We start from the raw sequence: 18992 nt of genomic DNA on the forward strand, positions 1-18992 counted from the left end.
TCACTCTGATTTGGTTTTGTGATGTTGTCACATAACCAGATCTGATTGGCTACATAGCACCATGAGATAATCATGCTGGCTACATGAGCACTGATTGGCTGGATCTTCTAACCAGCAAAACCCCTCATAGATAAACAGACAGATATAGATATCCCATAGCACCTGCTGAGGGAGGCAGTGAACAGGAGCAAAATGATGTGTAAAGGCAAGTATTGAGGGATGGGGCAGGGGGTAGTTTCAGACAACCTCTTGGACACTCCACACGAACTCCCATTTTACATGAAAGAAATGTTCACCCATAAAAGTTGGTGAGTCCCTAGAAATTGTGCATTGGATTTGTTTTTATTTTCACATCTTAGAACATATTATGGCTCGCTGATCATTTTCATATGCTAGTAAAGGGAAGGGGGGAGGACTACAAAAATAAAAGACCAGGTCATTTCCAGATGTCAGGGACTGACGTTTCTACCTGGCAAGGCACTCTAATTTTATATGTGAATTTTGTGCTGGCAAGATCTCTGGGACTGGATGTCCTTGAAGCCTTGTTTCATTCCAAGAGCTGTCAAAGAGGGGTAAGTGCTGGAAAGTTCTGATCTGTGAATGTTCCGCTTGTACACCTGGCCAAGGATACAGTCAACGGCATTATCGCATGGAAGAACTGGAGCTTTCCATAACACTGAACCAAATGTGCCGTTGAGAGACTGCAGCAAGTCTTGAACTCATGACCTGAGGGGGTAGGAGGCGGGGACTTAATCTGTACACTGCCCCCCAGGCAGAAAGAGAAAACTGCAGGGAATGAGCCTTACAAGTCAAGGAATTCTCCTTTGTAACAGCAGGCCAGAGCAGGACAGGCAGTACTCTGTGGCCCTTATAGGAGCTTCTGGGTCAGGTTTTGCTCACTGATCTGAGCAATAAAGAGAACTGCCTCTTCTGTCTGCAGGCTTCCTTCCACCTTCCTCCTTCTCTGCCTTTGCCAAAGCACAGCCTTGGCTGCACAGGATCAGGTCTGACAAATCCTTAGGCCCAGTTCAGGTGTTCGATATGTGTAATTTCTAAATGGGGAAGAGGGGACAGTGAGATTGCATCAATGCGCCCTTCGTCAACATTGTGCACACCCACTGACACCCACCCACCCCGGTATCTATGCACTGATGCAGACTGCAAACACTGGCCATCTTCTTTACCTGTTCCATCTCAGTTTTCCCATCATGGTTTAACTCACATCTGCTTAATGACCCACTCCACTTAGTACCATGTACTCCTTGTTAATCATATGTGTATTCCTTTTGCTGTTGACTACCATGTGGCTACACCAAAGAGTGTTCAAACTACCGTACAATTGTGCTCATTTCACATGCCAGCAAGGTTATGCTCAAAATCCTACAAGCTAGGCTTCAGCACACCCAGTTGTTGCCAGAATGGAGGGAATGATTTGTTCAGGAAATCAGCAGTATGCAAACCGAGAAATACCGGAAGTACAAGCTGGGTTTCAAAGAGGCAGAGGAACTAGAGATCAAATCGCCAACTTTCACTGGATCATGGAGAAAGCAAGAGAATTCCAGAAAAACGTCTATTTCTGCTTCATTGACTATGCTAAAGCCTTTGATTGTGTGGATCACAACAAACTGTGGCAAATTCATAAAGAGATGGGGGTATCAGACCACCTTACCTGTCTCCTGAGAAACCTATACGAGGATCAAGAAGCAACAGCTAGGGATGTACGAAAGTGAATTACCTTCTCACGAAACTGATTTGCAGTGGGGGGGAGGTGCTCTGTCCCTCCCCCCGAAATTCTGGCCGGGGGGGAGGCGTTCCATCCCTCCCCCCCGAAATTCTGGTCGGGGGGGCGCTCCATCCCTCCCCCCCGAAATTCTGGCCTGGGGGGGAGGCGCTCCGTCCCTCCCCCCCCCGAATCCTGACTGGCCGGGTGTGCAAATGGCGGCGGCTGTAGCCACCGCCATTTGCATCCCTGCAGTCAGCCGTGATAGGCTACATAAATGTTTACGTAGCCTATCACGGCTGAGTTAAAAAAAAAACTGTGCATACACAAATGGCGGCGCCCGTGGGCGCTGCCATTTGCGTTCCTTATTTTGGCACGTGTAGTCTATGTAAACATTTACGTAGACTACGGCGAAAATAAGGGGAACGCAAATAGCGTAGACACTAAGCTATTTGCGTTCCCCTTATTTTCGCCGTAATCTACGTAAATGTTTACGTAGACTACACATGCCAAAATAAGGAATGCAAATGGCGGCGCCCATGGGCACCGCCATTTGCGTATGCGCGGTTTTTTGTGTGTTTTTTTACTCAGCCGTGATAGGCTACGTAAACATTTACGTAGCCTATCATGGTGTTTTTTAAAATTTAGCCGTGATAGGCTACGTAAATCTTTACGTAGCCTATCACGTTTTTTTGTGTTGTTGTTCTTTTAACTTGGAAATGGCAGCGGCGGCAGCCGGTTGGAAGACCGTCCGCCGCTGCCGCCGCCAAACCGCCGCCGCAGCCGCTGCCCCCAGGAGGATTCGCCCAAGGTAAGTCCCGTCCTGGGGGGGTGGGGGGGCAGACCGTTTCGCCACCGATTTCAGGGGGCTGAATGCGCTGGCATTCGGCCTCCCCGAGATTCGTGGCAAAATTCTCTGACATCCCTAGGATGGAACAACCGATTGGTTCAAAATTGGGAAAGGAGTACGACAAGGCTGCATATTGTCGCCCTGCTTATTTAATTTATATGCAGAGTACATCATGAGAAACGCTGAGTTGCATGAATCACAGGTCAGAATTAAGATTGCCGGGAGAATTATCAACAACCTCAGATACGCAGATGATGCCACCCTAATGGCAGAAAGCGAAGAGGATCTAAAGAGCCTCTTGTTGAGGGTGAAAGAGGAGAGTGCAAAAGCTGGTTTGAAACTCAACATTAAAAAAACTAAGATCATGGCATCTGGCCGCATCACTTCCTGGCATATGGAAGGGGAAGAAATGGAAGCAGTGACAGATTTTATTTTCTTGGACTCCACGATCACCGCAGACGGTAACTGTAGCCGTGAAATTAAAAGACGCTTGCTCCTTGGGAGGAAAGCTATGGCAAACCTAGACAACATAGTAAGAAGAAGAGACATCACCTTGCCGACAAAGGTTCATATCATCAAAGCTATGGTTTTCCCAGTAGTAACATATGGCTGGGAGAGCTGGACAATAAGGAAGGCTGAGCGCCGAAGAATTGATGCTTTCGAACTATGGTGCTGGAGAAGACTCTTACGAGTCCCCTGGACTGCAAGGAGGTCAAATCAGGCAATCCTAAAGGAAATCAACCCTGACTGCTCATTGGAAGGACGGATACTGAAGCTGAAGCTCAAATATTTTGGCCACCTAATGCGAAGAGAAAACTCTCTGGAAAAGACCTCGATGCTGGGAAAGACTGAAGGCAAAAGGAGAAGGTGATGGCAGAGGATGAGATGGCTAGATAGCATCACTGATGCAATGAATATGGACTTGAGCACGCTCTGGGAGAGTGCAGGACAGGAAGGCCTGGCGTGCTATGGTCCATCGGGTCACGAAGAGTCGGACACGACTGAATGACTGAACAACAACAAACCATGTGGCTCTTTATTCCCACCCAGCATTCCTTCTTTGATTTTAGCATTTCACTGCATCCTGACACTAGCAGATTATTGGCAGAACATGGTCCTACTTGCACTTGTATTAGACTGTTTTCCTAAGGATTCAGAAACACTCAGAGCTGCTAAGTGGAACCAAAGTGTTGGCACGCACCCAGCAAGTGACTGGAACTGGAAAGAGAACCAAAGGTCTAGAATACTGTGTTGTTTAGTCTTGGATGAAGGAGGGGTCACGAAGAGTCGGACACGACTGAACAACAACAACAAATGAGAGTTTGTATGAGTTCTTTAATGACTATGTTGTCAACAGCAGCCCTGTTAGAAGATGGTCCTGCATCAACAGAGCATGGTTAGAATGTCACTGAAGCACCTAGTTATCAAGATGTAAAATTTCTGGAAATTTTGAAGACATCAGGGAAAAAAACCCAGTTGTTCTTTTTTCAGAAATAAAACCTTGTAGGGTTTCTTTGGGAAAAAAAGGGAAATTTGGGGGGAAATTGAAAAAATAAGAAATACTTATTTTTTAGCACTCTTTGCAGATCTAAAGTCACTTTGTTGCTCTCGGACAACCTTCTCCAACCTGGTACCCTCCAGATATTTTGAACTTCAGCTCCCATCAGCCTCAGACAACATGGCCAATGGTCAGGAATGCTGGACATGGTAGTCCAAAGCATCTGTAGGGCACCAGGTAGGGGAAGGCTGCTTTAGGAACGTAGAACAGCCTTTATGTTCCTAAAGTTATGTTATGTATAATTTGGTTTGCTCATAAAATTATTGTTGTATCTGAAAATTTTAAAAAGTGAAGTCTCTCAGTAAATTTGTAATTATTGTCTGAATAAACAATACTTTAAAAATTTAATATTCTAAGCATGATTAATTTTATGAGCAAACCAAGTTATACATAACATATTTTAGGTTCCTTGCTTATGTCTGACCTGAGGGAGCTTTAGCAAGTAGTCCCTGAAACATTTCAATCATCCTAGAAGCCAGAAGAGGCAGGAAGAACTTGAGGCAGAGGAAGACAAGTCCAGAAACACAGGACTCTGTAGAACAAAGCCCAAACTGTCAAGAATGTACATTTTGTTCCATATTATTATATGGTGACTCTTTTCACATGTTGGGAAACTGAGCATGACTTGGAGCATTCCAAACTGTTTATCGGTAAAAGATACATTGGATCACTACTTTTAATATGGAAGATATAACCATGCTGAGAATCTTACAGAGAGAATTAGAAACCATTTTCCCCATGGCTTCATTAGTTCCAGACATTTAAATCTCTAGTCTTTGTATATAAGTCTTATTACATAGGTTTTAGAAATCGGGGGGGGGGGGGGCAAGTAAAAGCTTGGTAACAATATCTAAACACCTTGTTTTAAATTCTAAAATAAAATATGTCATAATCCAAAGCTGTTCAGTTTTTCCAACTTCTTTGGGGATGGGGGACAAAAACAATCCTGGGGAGGGGGGAAGCAGGGGAATTTGGTTTTTGTTTTTTTTCCTCAAATTTTTCCATTTTTTCCGGGCCTACACATCTCTAAAAAAAAAAAGGTAAAGGTGTCCCCAGCCAGTCGTGTCCGACTCTAGGGGTGGTGCTCATCTCCATTTCTAGGTCGAAGAGCCAGCGCTGTCCGAAGACGCTTCCGTGGTCATGTGGCCGGCATGACTGAACACCGAGGTGCACGGAACGCTGTTACCTTTCCCGCCGAGGTGGTACCTATTTATCTACTTGCAATTTCTTGCTTTCGAACTGCTAAGTTGGCAGGAGCTGGGACTGAAGACGGGAGCTCACTCCGTCACGCGGCACTCGGGTCTCGAACTGCTGTCCTGCCGACCTTCCGGTCTGCAGTTCAGCGTCTTAACCACTAAGTGACTAAAAAGCCTTCCTAATGACACACAACCCCAGTTCCTATCCACCTGTGTGCTTGTCTTATGATACCATCCTGGTACCAGGATAGTATCTTAAGATACCAAAGATCCCATTACCTCTGACACATGGAGGATCTGCTCCAGGTTTGGGCTGGGGGCTGGACAAACTATCCTCTGGTGGCCCCCTCCCAACATCAGTGGGCCCTAGTACTCTTCTCAGGTAGTGGGGTCAGGAAACAGCAGTACTCTGAGCAAAGCCAGCCACCATTTTAATTTCCTCATGTAGTTGCTACATGAGGGGCATTCTGGGAAATTCAAATGGTGGGCCTGTATAAAAAAAAAATTAAAGAGGGGCCCAGGACAGGCATCAGTGGTGGACCTTGGATGCCCGGTGCTGATGCCAGCCCAGGGTACATACATCTGGGGCTGAGTTCCACCACCATACCCATGGCCAGATTTAGGGGCTGGTGACCCAAGCAACTGCCTGGGCACTGAGCTCAGGAGTGGCAGGAATGAGGTGCACCTGTCATGGAGTATCTAGTCAACTATCCACTCAACCACTGAAAGACATAGTACAAACTGCTCATATGGCATGAATAAAAATATATTTGTGCAACCTAGCATGCATTATACGACAATACCACCGGTGTCCATGCCAATGTGAAATGGGCTACAAATGCAGTAAAAAATAAGTTTTATTTATTTTATTTATTGCATTTATATCCCGCCTTTTTTCCTCTTGCAAGGAACCCAAGGTGGCTTATATTATCCTCCTCCTCCTCTCCATTTTATCCTCACAACAGCAGCCCTGTGAGGTAGGCTGGCCTGAGAGTCTGAGAGACATGGCCTGGCCATTTCTTTGACACTTAGAACTAAGATTGTTCAGAGCTGGGATAGCTGCAAAGTCACAGGCCCACAGAACAGGCTCAATAGAAATTTTCCCATTTACAAGTTCTCCTTCGGAGTGACTGATAACTACAACAAGTTAAAAAAAACTTGACACATGACATACCACATCCTTGGGAATTTGGGTCCGCTCCTCCAGCAGCTAAAACCTTCCGGAAGCCGCTTCTGCACCCCAGGAGAACTTGGGGAGATATGTCGAAATCTCCATCTCTGGTGAAATGAATGGAAGTGTCCGCTTGGAATCGCTTGTTGCCCAAATGGAGGACAAAGCCGCCACTCCTGATCAGTGCCTCAAAGCGGCCAATAAGATTTTCACCAACCATTGCTTTTTCTATAAGGAAAGGAAAGACAGCAAAGCACTGAAGTGGCAGCAGGAGGAGAGAGGATCAGAACTTGATAGCATTTGTCTAGGACATGGTCCCTTAAAGTGATTAATCCAAAGAGAAAAGATATGAATCTTGTTCAGCCTTTAAAAAGAATGACTTCCTACTCCTCATGGTAGTGACAAAAACATGAAAATGTGAGGACACTATTTTGCAACAGTAAACACTACTTTGCAACAGTAGTCGTGAACCTAAGGATGGGAGAAACAGAGAGCTTCAAGCTTGCCAAAATTCTCCAAACTTCACATCAAAGCTTGGTTCAGCTCACTCCTGTTTTCGTTTGCAGCCTGTTTTTTGGTTCATTTGAATGGGGAAAGTTTGCATTTCTGTGCAGCTTTTTTCAAAAGTGTGCACTTACCCTCCATTGTCTAAAGCATGAACATGCACATTTTTTGAAATACACACATTTCAAAGTGTGCATCCCCACCCACCCATGTGCATTTTTCAAACATGATTGCAAGCTCAGGAATGTGCTAGTGTTTTTTGGAAAAAAAAATGTGCTCCCATTTGGGTTCAGGGAAAGCTTGGATGATTTGCAAACTGAAACGAAATTATCAACATCTCAACATGCTCCTCTATTCAGCTGTTTGAGGCATGGGAGCTTAAGAGCTCCTATACTTCCCATTGCTTCCCCATTCATTCCAGTAGAAGTAGACTGATAGGCACATGAGGATCTGCACCCTCCATTGGAATGAATGGTGGGATGTAGCCCATAGATGGAAAAGAGATATATGCATGGATTTCAGTGCACCCAGTTTGGGGGCTGGGTTGCCTATACAAAGAGTTTGTATATTGTCAGTTACTTTATTTTGTATTCATTGTTCTTATTGGTGTTTATCATTAACTTCCTAAAGGCTCAGCCCTCAAGGAGCCTCTGTTCAAACCCCACAGAATGTGTTCTTGAACAATTCCCATTTCAGTAGGGTTTGAGCAAAATAAGTTCCCAGTGGAGGATGGTAAACGGTAAACCAAGAAGGGGAGATGCACCTAGCCATTCACAGCTCCTTGACACCTGACCGCCAGGTGTTTGGGGACATGCATCTCTACACGTTTTACAAGTTTACCATAGAAAACACTGGTTTGATAATTGTACCCTAGTACAAAATCCATCATGAACAGTGTTGTACACTGTTGCTTTTCTGTTGCTTTTCTCCGAATCCATTGCAAATGGTGCGTGTATAGGTTTCTATAGGAGAGTACACGCATCACAAGAAGAGGCCCTTGGATTTGTAAGAACTTCAGATAAGAATTTGAACCAGGCTAATCAACAGTTGAGTGTCATTCACCTTGAAATCATTACATATTATGGAAATCTGGGACATTTTAATCAACCAAGATTTTATTTATTATTAACATTTATATACCACCTTATGTAATCCCTACATTCTCTGTTTGTAAAACAATCTACAGTCATTCTCTGTACAGCAACTGAACTGATCCAGAATGTCTTCCTGGTGGTCCAGAGTGCCTCCCAAAACAAAATTTGAATATATGTCTGAACACAACTTGTTTTTTGATGTACGTGATATATAAGATCAAGCTAATACAGAGCCATTCCCGCATAATTCAGCCCAGATGCATAGATGTAAATCCAAATAGATTGCAGAACTGGCTACCACACAATCACTCCATCAAGAGCCAGCTTCTGGAGATATTTATATTTGGTCCTCATTAAGAAAATGGGCAGACAGACAGACAGAGTCTAGAAAATGCCAAATTGGAAAATGGAAGCATGCAAGATTGCTCGGAGCAGAATTATAAAGGTACTGATGGGGTTTGGAACCTAAACCAGAAATCAAGCTGGGGCATTAGTATGAAGGAAATCTAAACTTGGAATTCATGGTATGTCTCTTGGCCTATTGATTGACAGATGGGCTTTAGGCGGAATCTTCTTAGCTTGGGTAAGAAGGCAGAAACATTTCTTGTATCAGATCAAAACACAACTGATGCTCCATTTTCTATTTTATGCTACATGCACAACTGCTATGGAAGGAATCCTCCCAATGATGGGAGTTGTAGTACATCTGGGGACCACCAGGTTGGGGAAGGCTATCTTTCACAATCGAATTTAAGCACGACACAACATAGTTAAACTGGATTTTTCTTTGTCGTGTCAAACATCTGTAATCTCCAACATTCCACTCGTTTTGGGGGTGGGCTGTTAGATCACTTCTTGGATTTTGTAGCAGTCATGATTTTCCTGGCAGAGTTCTAGCACACTGGCATCTTTCAAGAAGACAGAGACAGTAATAATTTTGACAGAACAGGCCACACAAACAGACACATCTAACCGTACCAATGTTGTGTAAATCAGGAAGTGAAGCTGCTGGAACATCCTCAAGCAAAGTTCTCCACGTGATGTTCACTCCCAGGCGGTCCACTGCCAAACACTTGACCAGCACAGCAGAATCACCACAGACAGGAACAGACACCAGGCGCCCAAAGGCATTTACCTTTAAAAAAAGAAGAAGCCAGATCTTTTAACAGATAGAACCTGTTTACCTGGTACTGTCTATTTGACTGCCTTGAGTATTGTGAATGGCCCTTTAAATGTGGTTTTGCCTACTTGGCAACTATGATTTCTCTCACAATCATCTTGTGGTATAGTTAGGACTGATTAGTGATGAGGGTGGAGTCAAAGGCTATTTTCCTATCCATACTTACCTGGGAAGAATCTCCACTGTAGGCCTGCCATTCAAATACACATGCATAGGATTGGACTCAAAATCAGTGTGAACTTGTATAGAATGAATGGCTGCTAAATTGGTTCTAGCCCAAACTGGAGGGCAGAACGATCCCATCTCCCTTCCCCAAGAATTCTGAATAGCTAAGGAAGACCTGGGATATTATGGTCATGGCAAACTTATTACATGCACTTAAAATAAAGTAGGCCAAGTGGAAAACACTTTATGTGACTTGGCAATCATTAATATAATGTGTAAAGTGCTGGGATATGTATCTTTGACATTTTTTGACAGTGACCAAAGGAGCCAGGTTTTCCCATCCACATTTGTTGAATGAATTATCCCAAACAAATGCAAAGAGAAGAAAAATGAAAGATTCCGCAATGTTCCAAAGTTTGTTGGTTCCATTGCTGAACTGCTCTCAGCATGACAATGGACATGTTGAAATTGTGGATGCTTGACTCCTACCTCCACATGCTGAATGAATGTGAAGGGCACAAGTGGAAAGGCCTTTGCTGTCACCAAAAAGCAGGAATCAAGGAGAACTTGATTACCCAATAAGATCCATCAAGCAATAAACTCTGAAATTTGGCTAAGAGCTGGTGATTGCAGAATCCACTGTGTGTTGGACTCCTCCAGACAACTAAGTTCTGCTTTAATCAAACCAGTTGGTTACCCACGAACACGGTTCGTGGAGAAAAATCAAATCTAATGGAAGGTTTAACTTAACTATGTTGATTGAAACATTCAAAGTGTTACATTTTTATCTTTACAAAACTTTCTTAAATAGAAAGTTTTTGGTATAAATCCAGGGCGGCCACTGTAGCGGCCTTGTTCTGGTCCATCAACAACTTGATTCTTGAGGTTTGCTAATGAGCACACACATCTCATGGCAACGTAAATCCCTTCATGATTTGTTTACAGGCCATATGTTACTGGCATACCATTGTACTTTGGCCTGCACCTGTGTGAATAAAGGTGTACAGAGACTCCTAAATACTACTTTGTTAAATTTAACACCTAGAGACTTCCTTTCTGAGCAACTTTGAAACTTTGACTGGATTACTTTTAACTGTTGGTTGTTGTTGTTGTTGTTCAGTCGTTCAGTCGTGTCCGACTCTTCGTGACCCCATGGACCATAGCACGCCAGGCCTTCCTGTCCTGCGCTCTCTCCCAGAGCGTGCTCAAGTTCATATTCATTGCATCAGTGATGCTATCTAGCCATCTCATCCTCTGCCGTCCCCTTCTCCTTTTGCCTTCAGTCTTTCCCAGCATCAGGGTCTTTTCCAGGGAGTTTTCTCTTCGCATTAGGTGGCCAAAATATTGGAGCTTCAGCTTCAGTACCTGTCCTTCCAATGAGCACTCAGGGTTGATTTCCTTTAGGATGGACTGATTTGACCTCCTTGCAGTCCAGGGGACTCGTAAGAGTCTTCTCCAGCACAGGCCGTGTGTTACTCGCATATCATTGTACTTTGGCCTGCACCTCTGTTTATAAAGGTATACAGAGACTATTTTGTGTTAATATTTCATTTTGCTCCAATTTGCAATTAATTATGTTTGTTTAATTATACTTGACATGTTTTTGATATTAAAAATAGAACTTTATATTACATTGTTATAGAAGATAGCCTAATTCATTAAAAAAATGTTTATGGACATAAATAAACTCCCAACTGAATTATAGTGAAAACTGTTGTTATTCGTGGAATCTACGTGTCAAGAGCTTTCCAATGAAATGTGTTTCATGTGAATCGGTCAATGGGAAGGCATTTGAAAAGGGATGACCAACTAACTCCCAACTTTGAATTAGATAGATAGATAGATAGATAGATAGATAGATAGATAGGTGACACTGCTCGTCTAAACCAATGTAGAGGATGGGGGATGGCTGATATTCTGAACTGACTGAGATTAGTGCCATGACAGGGTCAGGAAACCAGAGATCCATGGGATATTGTTATGCAACACTCAGCTGAGCCACAGATAGCATTGCAAACTTAGCATGAGACATTTATTTGAGGCTTTTATTTATTTACATTTACTTTGCATGGATTAATAGTATCAATACCTGAATATGGCAAAATCCGCGGGCCTTCATCTCATCTAGAATAAAGATCTGGAATGCCTCTAGCAACCCAGAGTAGTCTGGACTGCAGGTCTCCTCAGGAGGGAGGAGGAGCTGAAACTGAGTTTGAGTCTGAACACTCTGGAATGGCTGGAACCCTAAAAGCAGAGCAAAGGAAAGAAGTGTTTTACGAAAGGCCTGAGATATGTCCCCTTAAGACATTTTCCCTATTATTATTATTATTATTATTATTATTATTATTATTATTATTATTATTTCATGCATGTTGCAACCTCCCATCCAGTGCAATAGATATATATAGATATATATATCACCAAGAATTGAGACTGGACCAATAGAGAGAAATTAAGATAGTACCTACCTTGAATCACATTGTGCATATCTAACGCTACAACTACACTGGCATTTCAGAAAAGTGATGATCAATTCATTCATTCCACTCCTATACTTCACCCCCACCCCCCAAAAAAAACCCATCTGGCAAGACAGGTCCATCGGTTACTTTGTCAACAATAGGAGGGACAGCTCCTGGAGTGGGTTTCTGCTCTGGAAAAATTCAGGAGAACCACATTTTACTACCAGATTTCCATTCAGTGTTTGCCTCCCACCCCAGAATCTATATAGATTCTGGACACACCAGAACTCACACCAAATCTACCAGAATCTGGCATTTCCAAAGATCAGGCAGCCTGGGCAGAGGGTTTGTAGCTCAGTGATACAGCTCATGCAGATGGTCACAGGTTCAATTTCGAGGCATCTCCAGTTAAAAGGATCAAACCCCTGTTTTAGGTTATGTCATTATAAATACATCCCAAAAGTGTCTATGTGTTGGGGCAGGGGGAGGAAATAGGAAAAAGAAGTATAACTTTAGATACAAATATAAAACAAATGTCCTCCACTTTCTGGCAGTGCTCAGATGTTATATGTAGGTCACAGCTCCTCTCTATTCAAGTATATTGACAAACCCAGATGGCCAAACACATGAATGCAGAAGAGATAGCGACAGGTGCCAAGATTCAGAAGTGTTTTTTTCCCCCTTCATTATTGTTGTTATTCTTCCAAGAAAAACAAAGGTTCTCTCAAAAGGCCAGGAGGCAGGCAGGCATTAAAGATGGCAATAAACCTGGAGAGCCAATTGCCTTGAGGAAAAAAAAATACAGAAGTAACAAAACTTAGAGATTACGTGAACTAACAGTATCTGCCAAGTTTAAACATCTGGTGTTCATCTGTTTAGCTCAGAATAAGCACCTCTATCAAATCCACCCTAAGTACGTTTACTTGGAAGCAAATCCCACTGCACTGGAACTTAATTTTGGACAAATGTGTTTAGGATAGAGGAGTTGAAGTATTTAGGAACTGCATTGTTTTAGAGGTCGCAAGCTAATTATTTTCTCCTCTCGCTACAATTCATAAGTAGCTACAGTTCCAAAGTAATTCCTGTTAAATCCTGATTTTCTACAATATTGCTCATAGGGAAGATGTAGATACTAACTACAGGGGAAACTATTTTGTCTGCTTAAGGTGATGACTGTTGTTGTTGTTGTTGTTGTTGTTTTAAATGACATGCCACTTTTCCAACATATTCAAAGTGCCTTACCGCACTTTGGAGTGGGGGGTAGGGGAATTGATAGAAATCATTTTTTTAAGACGTAATAAAAAATGAACATAATTACTATCAGCCAATCATGTATGCATTTTAGAACGCTTTTGACTGTAAGGTTTACCATGGTTATGACAAAGGTATGGTAACTTAATTATCATATTTGTATTCTACCCTTCTTCCAAGGTGTCCAGATGGCTCCAACCATGAGGGAAAAGGTGGGGGGGGGAGGGTTGATAAAATCCACAAGCCCTACTCCTGGCTCCTGTCATAAGAACCTAAGAGCCATGCTGAATCAGACCAAAGGTCCATCTAGTCCAGAACTCTGTTCACGCAGTGGTCAACTGGCTGCCTGTGCAATAGCACCCTTCCAGAAATGTCCCCCTGCTGCCAATGGTATACAGAGACATTCTCTGCCTGTGAAGTAATATAGCCATCAGGACTAGTAGCCACTGTTTTTCCTCCAGGAATTGGCCTAATCCCCTTGTAAAGCCATCCAATTGGCAGCCACCTCTACTGTACTGAATCTCCCACGAATCACCTTCAAGGGATGATCCTGGGTTCTAGTATTTTTTTAGCCAAATCATTTATGTACATACACACACATGTACACACAGACACACACACAGTGCCTTCTAAAAACAGTAGCTAAGGGGACCATCACAAAATGTAAGGGGGGTGGATCTTCCCCCCACCCCGCTAATTCAAGCATAGAGATTGATCAGGATAGACTGCTTGTGTAAACAAAGCAATAGAAAACTGCAGACCAGCCTGTCCTCCTCAGCTACAAAGGGACATGACACAGAGATTCAAGGCAGGGGGAGAATGAGGGATCCTTCAATCGAGATAGGGAGGCAAATCATGCTCCCTGTAGCCTTCTAAAACAGTAGCTAGGTGGGCATCACAAAAGATAGGGGGCATCTCCCCTGCCACACCTGCAATTGAAGCACTGATGTAGGGCAGGAAATAAGGGGTCATCTTACTATCAATCTTTTTTGAAGATGCTGGGTGATCTAAACCTGGGTTTCCCATGGCCAAACTCAACTCACTACTAGCCAGAACCCAACACCACCAGCCCCAGGCAAACAAGCAGATTCTTAACTACTGTACTTACTCTGGCAGGTGTGAGCATGGGGTGGGTCTCCTAGCCAGAGGTGATTCTCTGTATCACAGAGCAGCATCTCCCCACCAGAAAAAACACCTCTGGAGCCCAGAGGGCAAATCACTCGGCACTGCTGAATCTTCGGAGTTTCAGTGGAGACGTTGCAAAAAACACCACCGCTGAGCATGTCAGGGGTACCAAAAGGCAAGGGACACTGAGGACCTAGGGAAAAAAATGTTGTAGAACATCAAGACAATGCCTTCTGTACCAGTTCAGCAGTGGCAGCGGGACATGCAGGCTGCAGATGGATGAAAGAAAGACACAGAGCACAAGGCAGGCAGGTAAAGACTGGGACCCAACGTGGAAGCATTTTATTTGGAGCCATCTCACTTACTTCCTTTAAATCTGTCCTCAAAACCCACCTTTCCCATGAAGCATGAATTCCCTGGGGATGTGGAAGTGGAAACAATGGTAGATGGAAACTACATGCATGAGGCACATTTAATGTTGCATGTAGTTTGGCCCTAGGTCCATCACTCTAGCGCAGGGATAGGCAGCCTGGTTCCCCCCAGAGGGTTTGGACTACAAACCCCGTAATCCCTCACCATTGCCCATGCTGGGCTTGGGCTTATGGGAGTTATAGTCCAAATGTCAGGAGGGCATCAGGTTGCCTTTCCTTGCACTTAGTTTGTACCCAGCCTAAGTCTTAGGTGGCACAGTGAGGCTGGAACATATAGACACTTCCTTCCAAATTATAACACGTGCAGAATTGTACTGCAAGTCTATCCTGACCAAGTCTACTTTCTCATGTATCTATGTGCAGGAGTGCAAAAGGTCTGATACTTGTGCAGAGGCCCCCAGGTGCTTCTGTGTGTACAAGAATTCTCAGACATCCAGCAACACTGCTCATTCAGAACTGGTCTACACATGCAGCAAAATGAGGTGGTACAGCCCTGACATAGTAACATGGATTATGCCATTCTAGTCTGCAGGGATCACATTTTGAAATGCTCTGCCATGTACAAAGGAAATCCATCCAATGAAATGGCTGAGTTAGAACCTTTCTCCAAGTCGTACCAGCTTTCTTCTTGCAAGGATTTCCCCCTCCCCTGGAGTGGGGTGGGGCACTCAAAAACATTCTCCACCACCACCTACAGGCTAAAGTGGTACAGTCTACCCAATCACCTTGGAATTTGTCCACTTCGTTTCACTTGCATTCGTATATCAAGTCTCATCTGATTTGCTATCTCTGAGAATTGCAGTACAGTAATGGGACCAGGGTTGTGAGTGGGAAATACTAACACGTGTGGCGTTTAAAGCCCTGACATGCACATTAACAAAAAAAATGCGGGATCTCACTGATCATCTTAGATGGAAGCTGCAAATGACCCAAGGGGAATCTCTCATATGGAACTGATTAGCTTAATAGAAACCTTGTTGGATGCAATGGGCATTCCAGTGTTATAAACTCGCCTGTCTAAGCTGTCTCTTGTGATAAAGAGGGTGGGATTTATTGTTCTTTCCCACTGCAGCTGTCACATCTGCTGGACAGGTCATGTTTCCATCTACGTTCCGCCTATATGTTTCACACTACGCTCAGAACTGGCAGAAAAAGTCCTCACCTATCTACTGGCTTTCTCTAGTGGTAAACTGGAAGGGTAAACCACTCCGAAGAAAAATAAGAATCTCAAGGATCGTGGAAAGGAAACATGGCAAAATTGGCAATTGAACCTAGTTTGAGAATTCAGATTTGGGGGTGGGGTTTTGGGGGTGGCAAGATCCAACCTTGGAATTCATTGCAGAAGGTACCAGTCTGGGGTCAGACTTTATATGGCTTACAGAGTTTCCCTGTTACATTTCCAGCACCACATGCCAATTCCTTTGGCTTCCTCAACCCAATTAATCCTTATTCTATTTACAGAGGTGTACATGAGGGGCAATCATTTGCTATGAGCAAAGACAACTCTGAACCTGTCTCTAGGGTGGTGGAAACTGGTTCTGCAGAAGCACTTGAACTGGGGTTCTCGCTTTTTCCTGAACCTAGATGAGCTCCAGGCACAATATATTTCAGTGGCAATGATATACCTGGACTATACCACTTCATGGTGCAGGAAGGGGTTTGTACACTGCATGCGGGGGGGGGGGGGAGATACCATGCCATGGAAAAGGCTATGCTGAACCCTTCTATGTGCAAAGGATTTGGGAAGGCAGGGAAGCATTTCAAACATGCTATCCTCCACCTTATCAGTTAGTTCTGCTGCCTGCATAAATTGTTCCTGGGAACCACCAACTGAGAGAACTGGCATTGCCCCCGCCCCCGTGGATCCTGGGAAGGGTCAAGTGACAGCTTTTGGCTCAATAATGGCTTTCTGGACCAGAAGATAAATCTCCCTTTGCTGCTGTTCTTCAGACTCCCACTGTTCTTCATCCCACTGTTTCTGGGATGCAGAGTCTGACATGACAAGATAGTTAGATATTTATCCAATTTGTAGCTCTCCAAGAGCTCAGGGGATGACGGGATGTGCCATATTAGCCCCATAACAACCCAATAAGGTCATTTAGGCAAAGAGACAGCAGAGAACTTGCTTGCCAACCTTTCACTTTTTCAACCCAGGGCTAACAATAGCTCAATTAAGGCACAATTCTGTGCATGTTTAGACAGAAAAAACATCCTGCAACTTCCAGCATGCCCCAGCCAGCCTGGGACCAGGCTGGGAGTTCTAGACCTTTTCTCTGTCTAAACATACATAGGATTGCACCCTTAATTGTTCAGCCACAAAACAGCAGATGGTCACATTACCAAGATTATCTCTGGAAACCTGGGACTTACAATTAGGGTGGCCACTTACATCCCCCTAAAAAAGGAGAAATGCATCACCAGGAAAGAGGACAAAGGGGGACACAGATTTGCATAAAATTTGCATATGCTAATTCATACGTATAGGTGCAAATTTAGAAATAATTTTTATAATTTAAGACTTAGCTTAAATATTAGGTTAAATACAAATACGAAATACCATACATTTTATCATAATGTGGAAAACTGTGACCAAGTGACCTGTGTGTTTCCTCAGTCTTCAAGGCCCCTGCTCTCCATTCTTAAGGTTATCTTTAATCCAGATGTGGACTGGACATCCCTTTAAACAGATGGTGCCATCAAACAGAGGACTCTTTTCTGACAGCCCTTCAAATAGAGGACTGCCCTCTGTAAAGTAGGACACATGGCCACCCTAGTAACTATCTCCAACCTGTTTTTTGTTTTGTTTTTAAGTTATGAATTCTCAGAATTGCCACACAAATCCTTATGAACCGAAATGGCGTCTTCTAATCTGCCAGTTGGGCAGGACTGTTTTCAACAAAGTGCAAAGTTGCCTAGACTTCTGAAGTGTGACTCACGTTGACATGTGGGCCTCTTGCCAATGGCCCGTGTCCCAGGAGCCTCCTCGCCATTCTGAAAAACACACCAACAGCTTTCCTGGTCCTCAGTGCACTGCACAGGTGAGAAGTCCCCGTCGCCATTTTCACACTGGGGGATGTAGCCTCTCCCAATTTCCCGTAAGAGAGCTTTGGACTTCAGCACACTACAGTAACTGGGACCTTTGAAAATAAGAGGCAGATTGTGAAGGAGAGCTCCTGACCATGTATGTTCAGTACAGCTGCAAGCTTTACAACCCAATAATACCAATGTGGGGGTTTTTGGAAGGTATTTTAAGAACACACACATTGTATTAGAACTATCCCTGCTGTTTGGAACCTACCACCTGACCAAAACCTATGGATCATGCATGTAACAGTGTTTCCAGTACTCCCATTAAGTGTACATTGATGTTTCCATTTCATGTGCCTGAAATACCACAACCCACCTCCCTCTCTCTTCCTTCCTTGTATTGTTTTTCCCCTGCTTTCCAAATGTTATTTTATTCATATATGGCTAACTCAATGGTTCCTCAATGGAGTAACCTGGAAGAAGGGGTTTTCCTCTTTCTTCCAGGTTACTCCATTCCATTCCCCTGCAGCCACCCCTGCCCCCATCCCAGATTTTCCATTTGTTTGTTTGTTTAGAATTCCTGTACCCTGCTGTTCCTCCAAACTGAGCACAGAGCCGCTTACAATATTAATAAAACAACTACCAATAAAACAACCATAAAATCATACTATCATCTTAAAACAATTAAAATTCAGCAATAATCTAACCTAAAAATGCAGTTAGATACATCTGTCTGTCTGTCTGTCTGTCTGTCTATCCATCAGATTTTTATGCTGGCTTTCAATATACAATTATCAAAGAAATAAAAAAGTGAATTAAAAATACAAGAAAACAGCAGCAAAAACATTTTTGGATTAAAAGCAGCAGAAAAAAAATCTATGATAAACATAGATGCGAATGGAAAACACTTGGAAAATTTAAAATACATATATATTTTCCTGATGCTGAAAATATATTACTATTTTCTAAAGGCATGTCTCTTCTTCTGGGCGGTTTACTTCTGTACAGAAGTAAACCGCCCCAACAGCTTCAGCTATGGGGCAGTACAGAAATGCAATAAATGAATGAATGTCTCCTCTCACATGTACCTGCTTGGACCCTTAGGCCATGCTCAGATGCCCTCCTCCAGGTGCCCCTGCCAAAGGAACCTAAGCAGGTGACTACAAGAGAGAGAGAGCCTTCTCAGTGGTGGCACCCACTTACAGAATAAACTCCCCAAAGAAGTTTGCCTGGCACCTATGTTGTTATCTTTTCAGCT

General features: G+C 43.5%; 1 protein-coding gene across 1 annotated transcript in view; it reads right to left on the reverse strand.

Moving 5' to 3' along the window:
- Nucleotides 1-18992, reverse strand: part of TG (thyroglobulin) — a 224933-nt gene that overhangs the window by 167573 nt on the left and 38368 nt on the right. The window contains exons 16-20 of the mRNA XM_084851439.1: nt 17644-17844; nt 14260-14469; nt 11528-11682; nt 9072-9228; nt 6499-6723 (exon numbers count right to left, since the gene is read on the reverse strand). Coding sequence (XP_084707565.1) covers nt 6499-6723; nt 9072-9228; nt 11528-11682; nt 14260-14469; nt 17644-17844 — 948 coding nt within the window. The remainder of the gene's footprint in view (nt 1-6498; nt 6724-9071; nt 9229-11527; nt 11683-14259; nt 14470-17643; nt 17845-18992) is intronic.

The sequence above is a fragment of the Heloderma suspectum genome, chromosome 4, assembly GCF_057233095.1.
Source record: "Heloderma suspectum isolate Gila_16-S chromosome 4, 16-S_ref, whole genome shotgun sequence".
NCBI classification, from domain to species: domain Eukaryota; kingdom Metazoa; phylum Chordata; class Lepidosauria; order Squamata; family Helodermatidae; genus Heloderma; species Heloderma suspectum.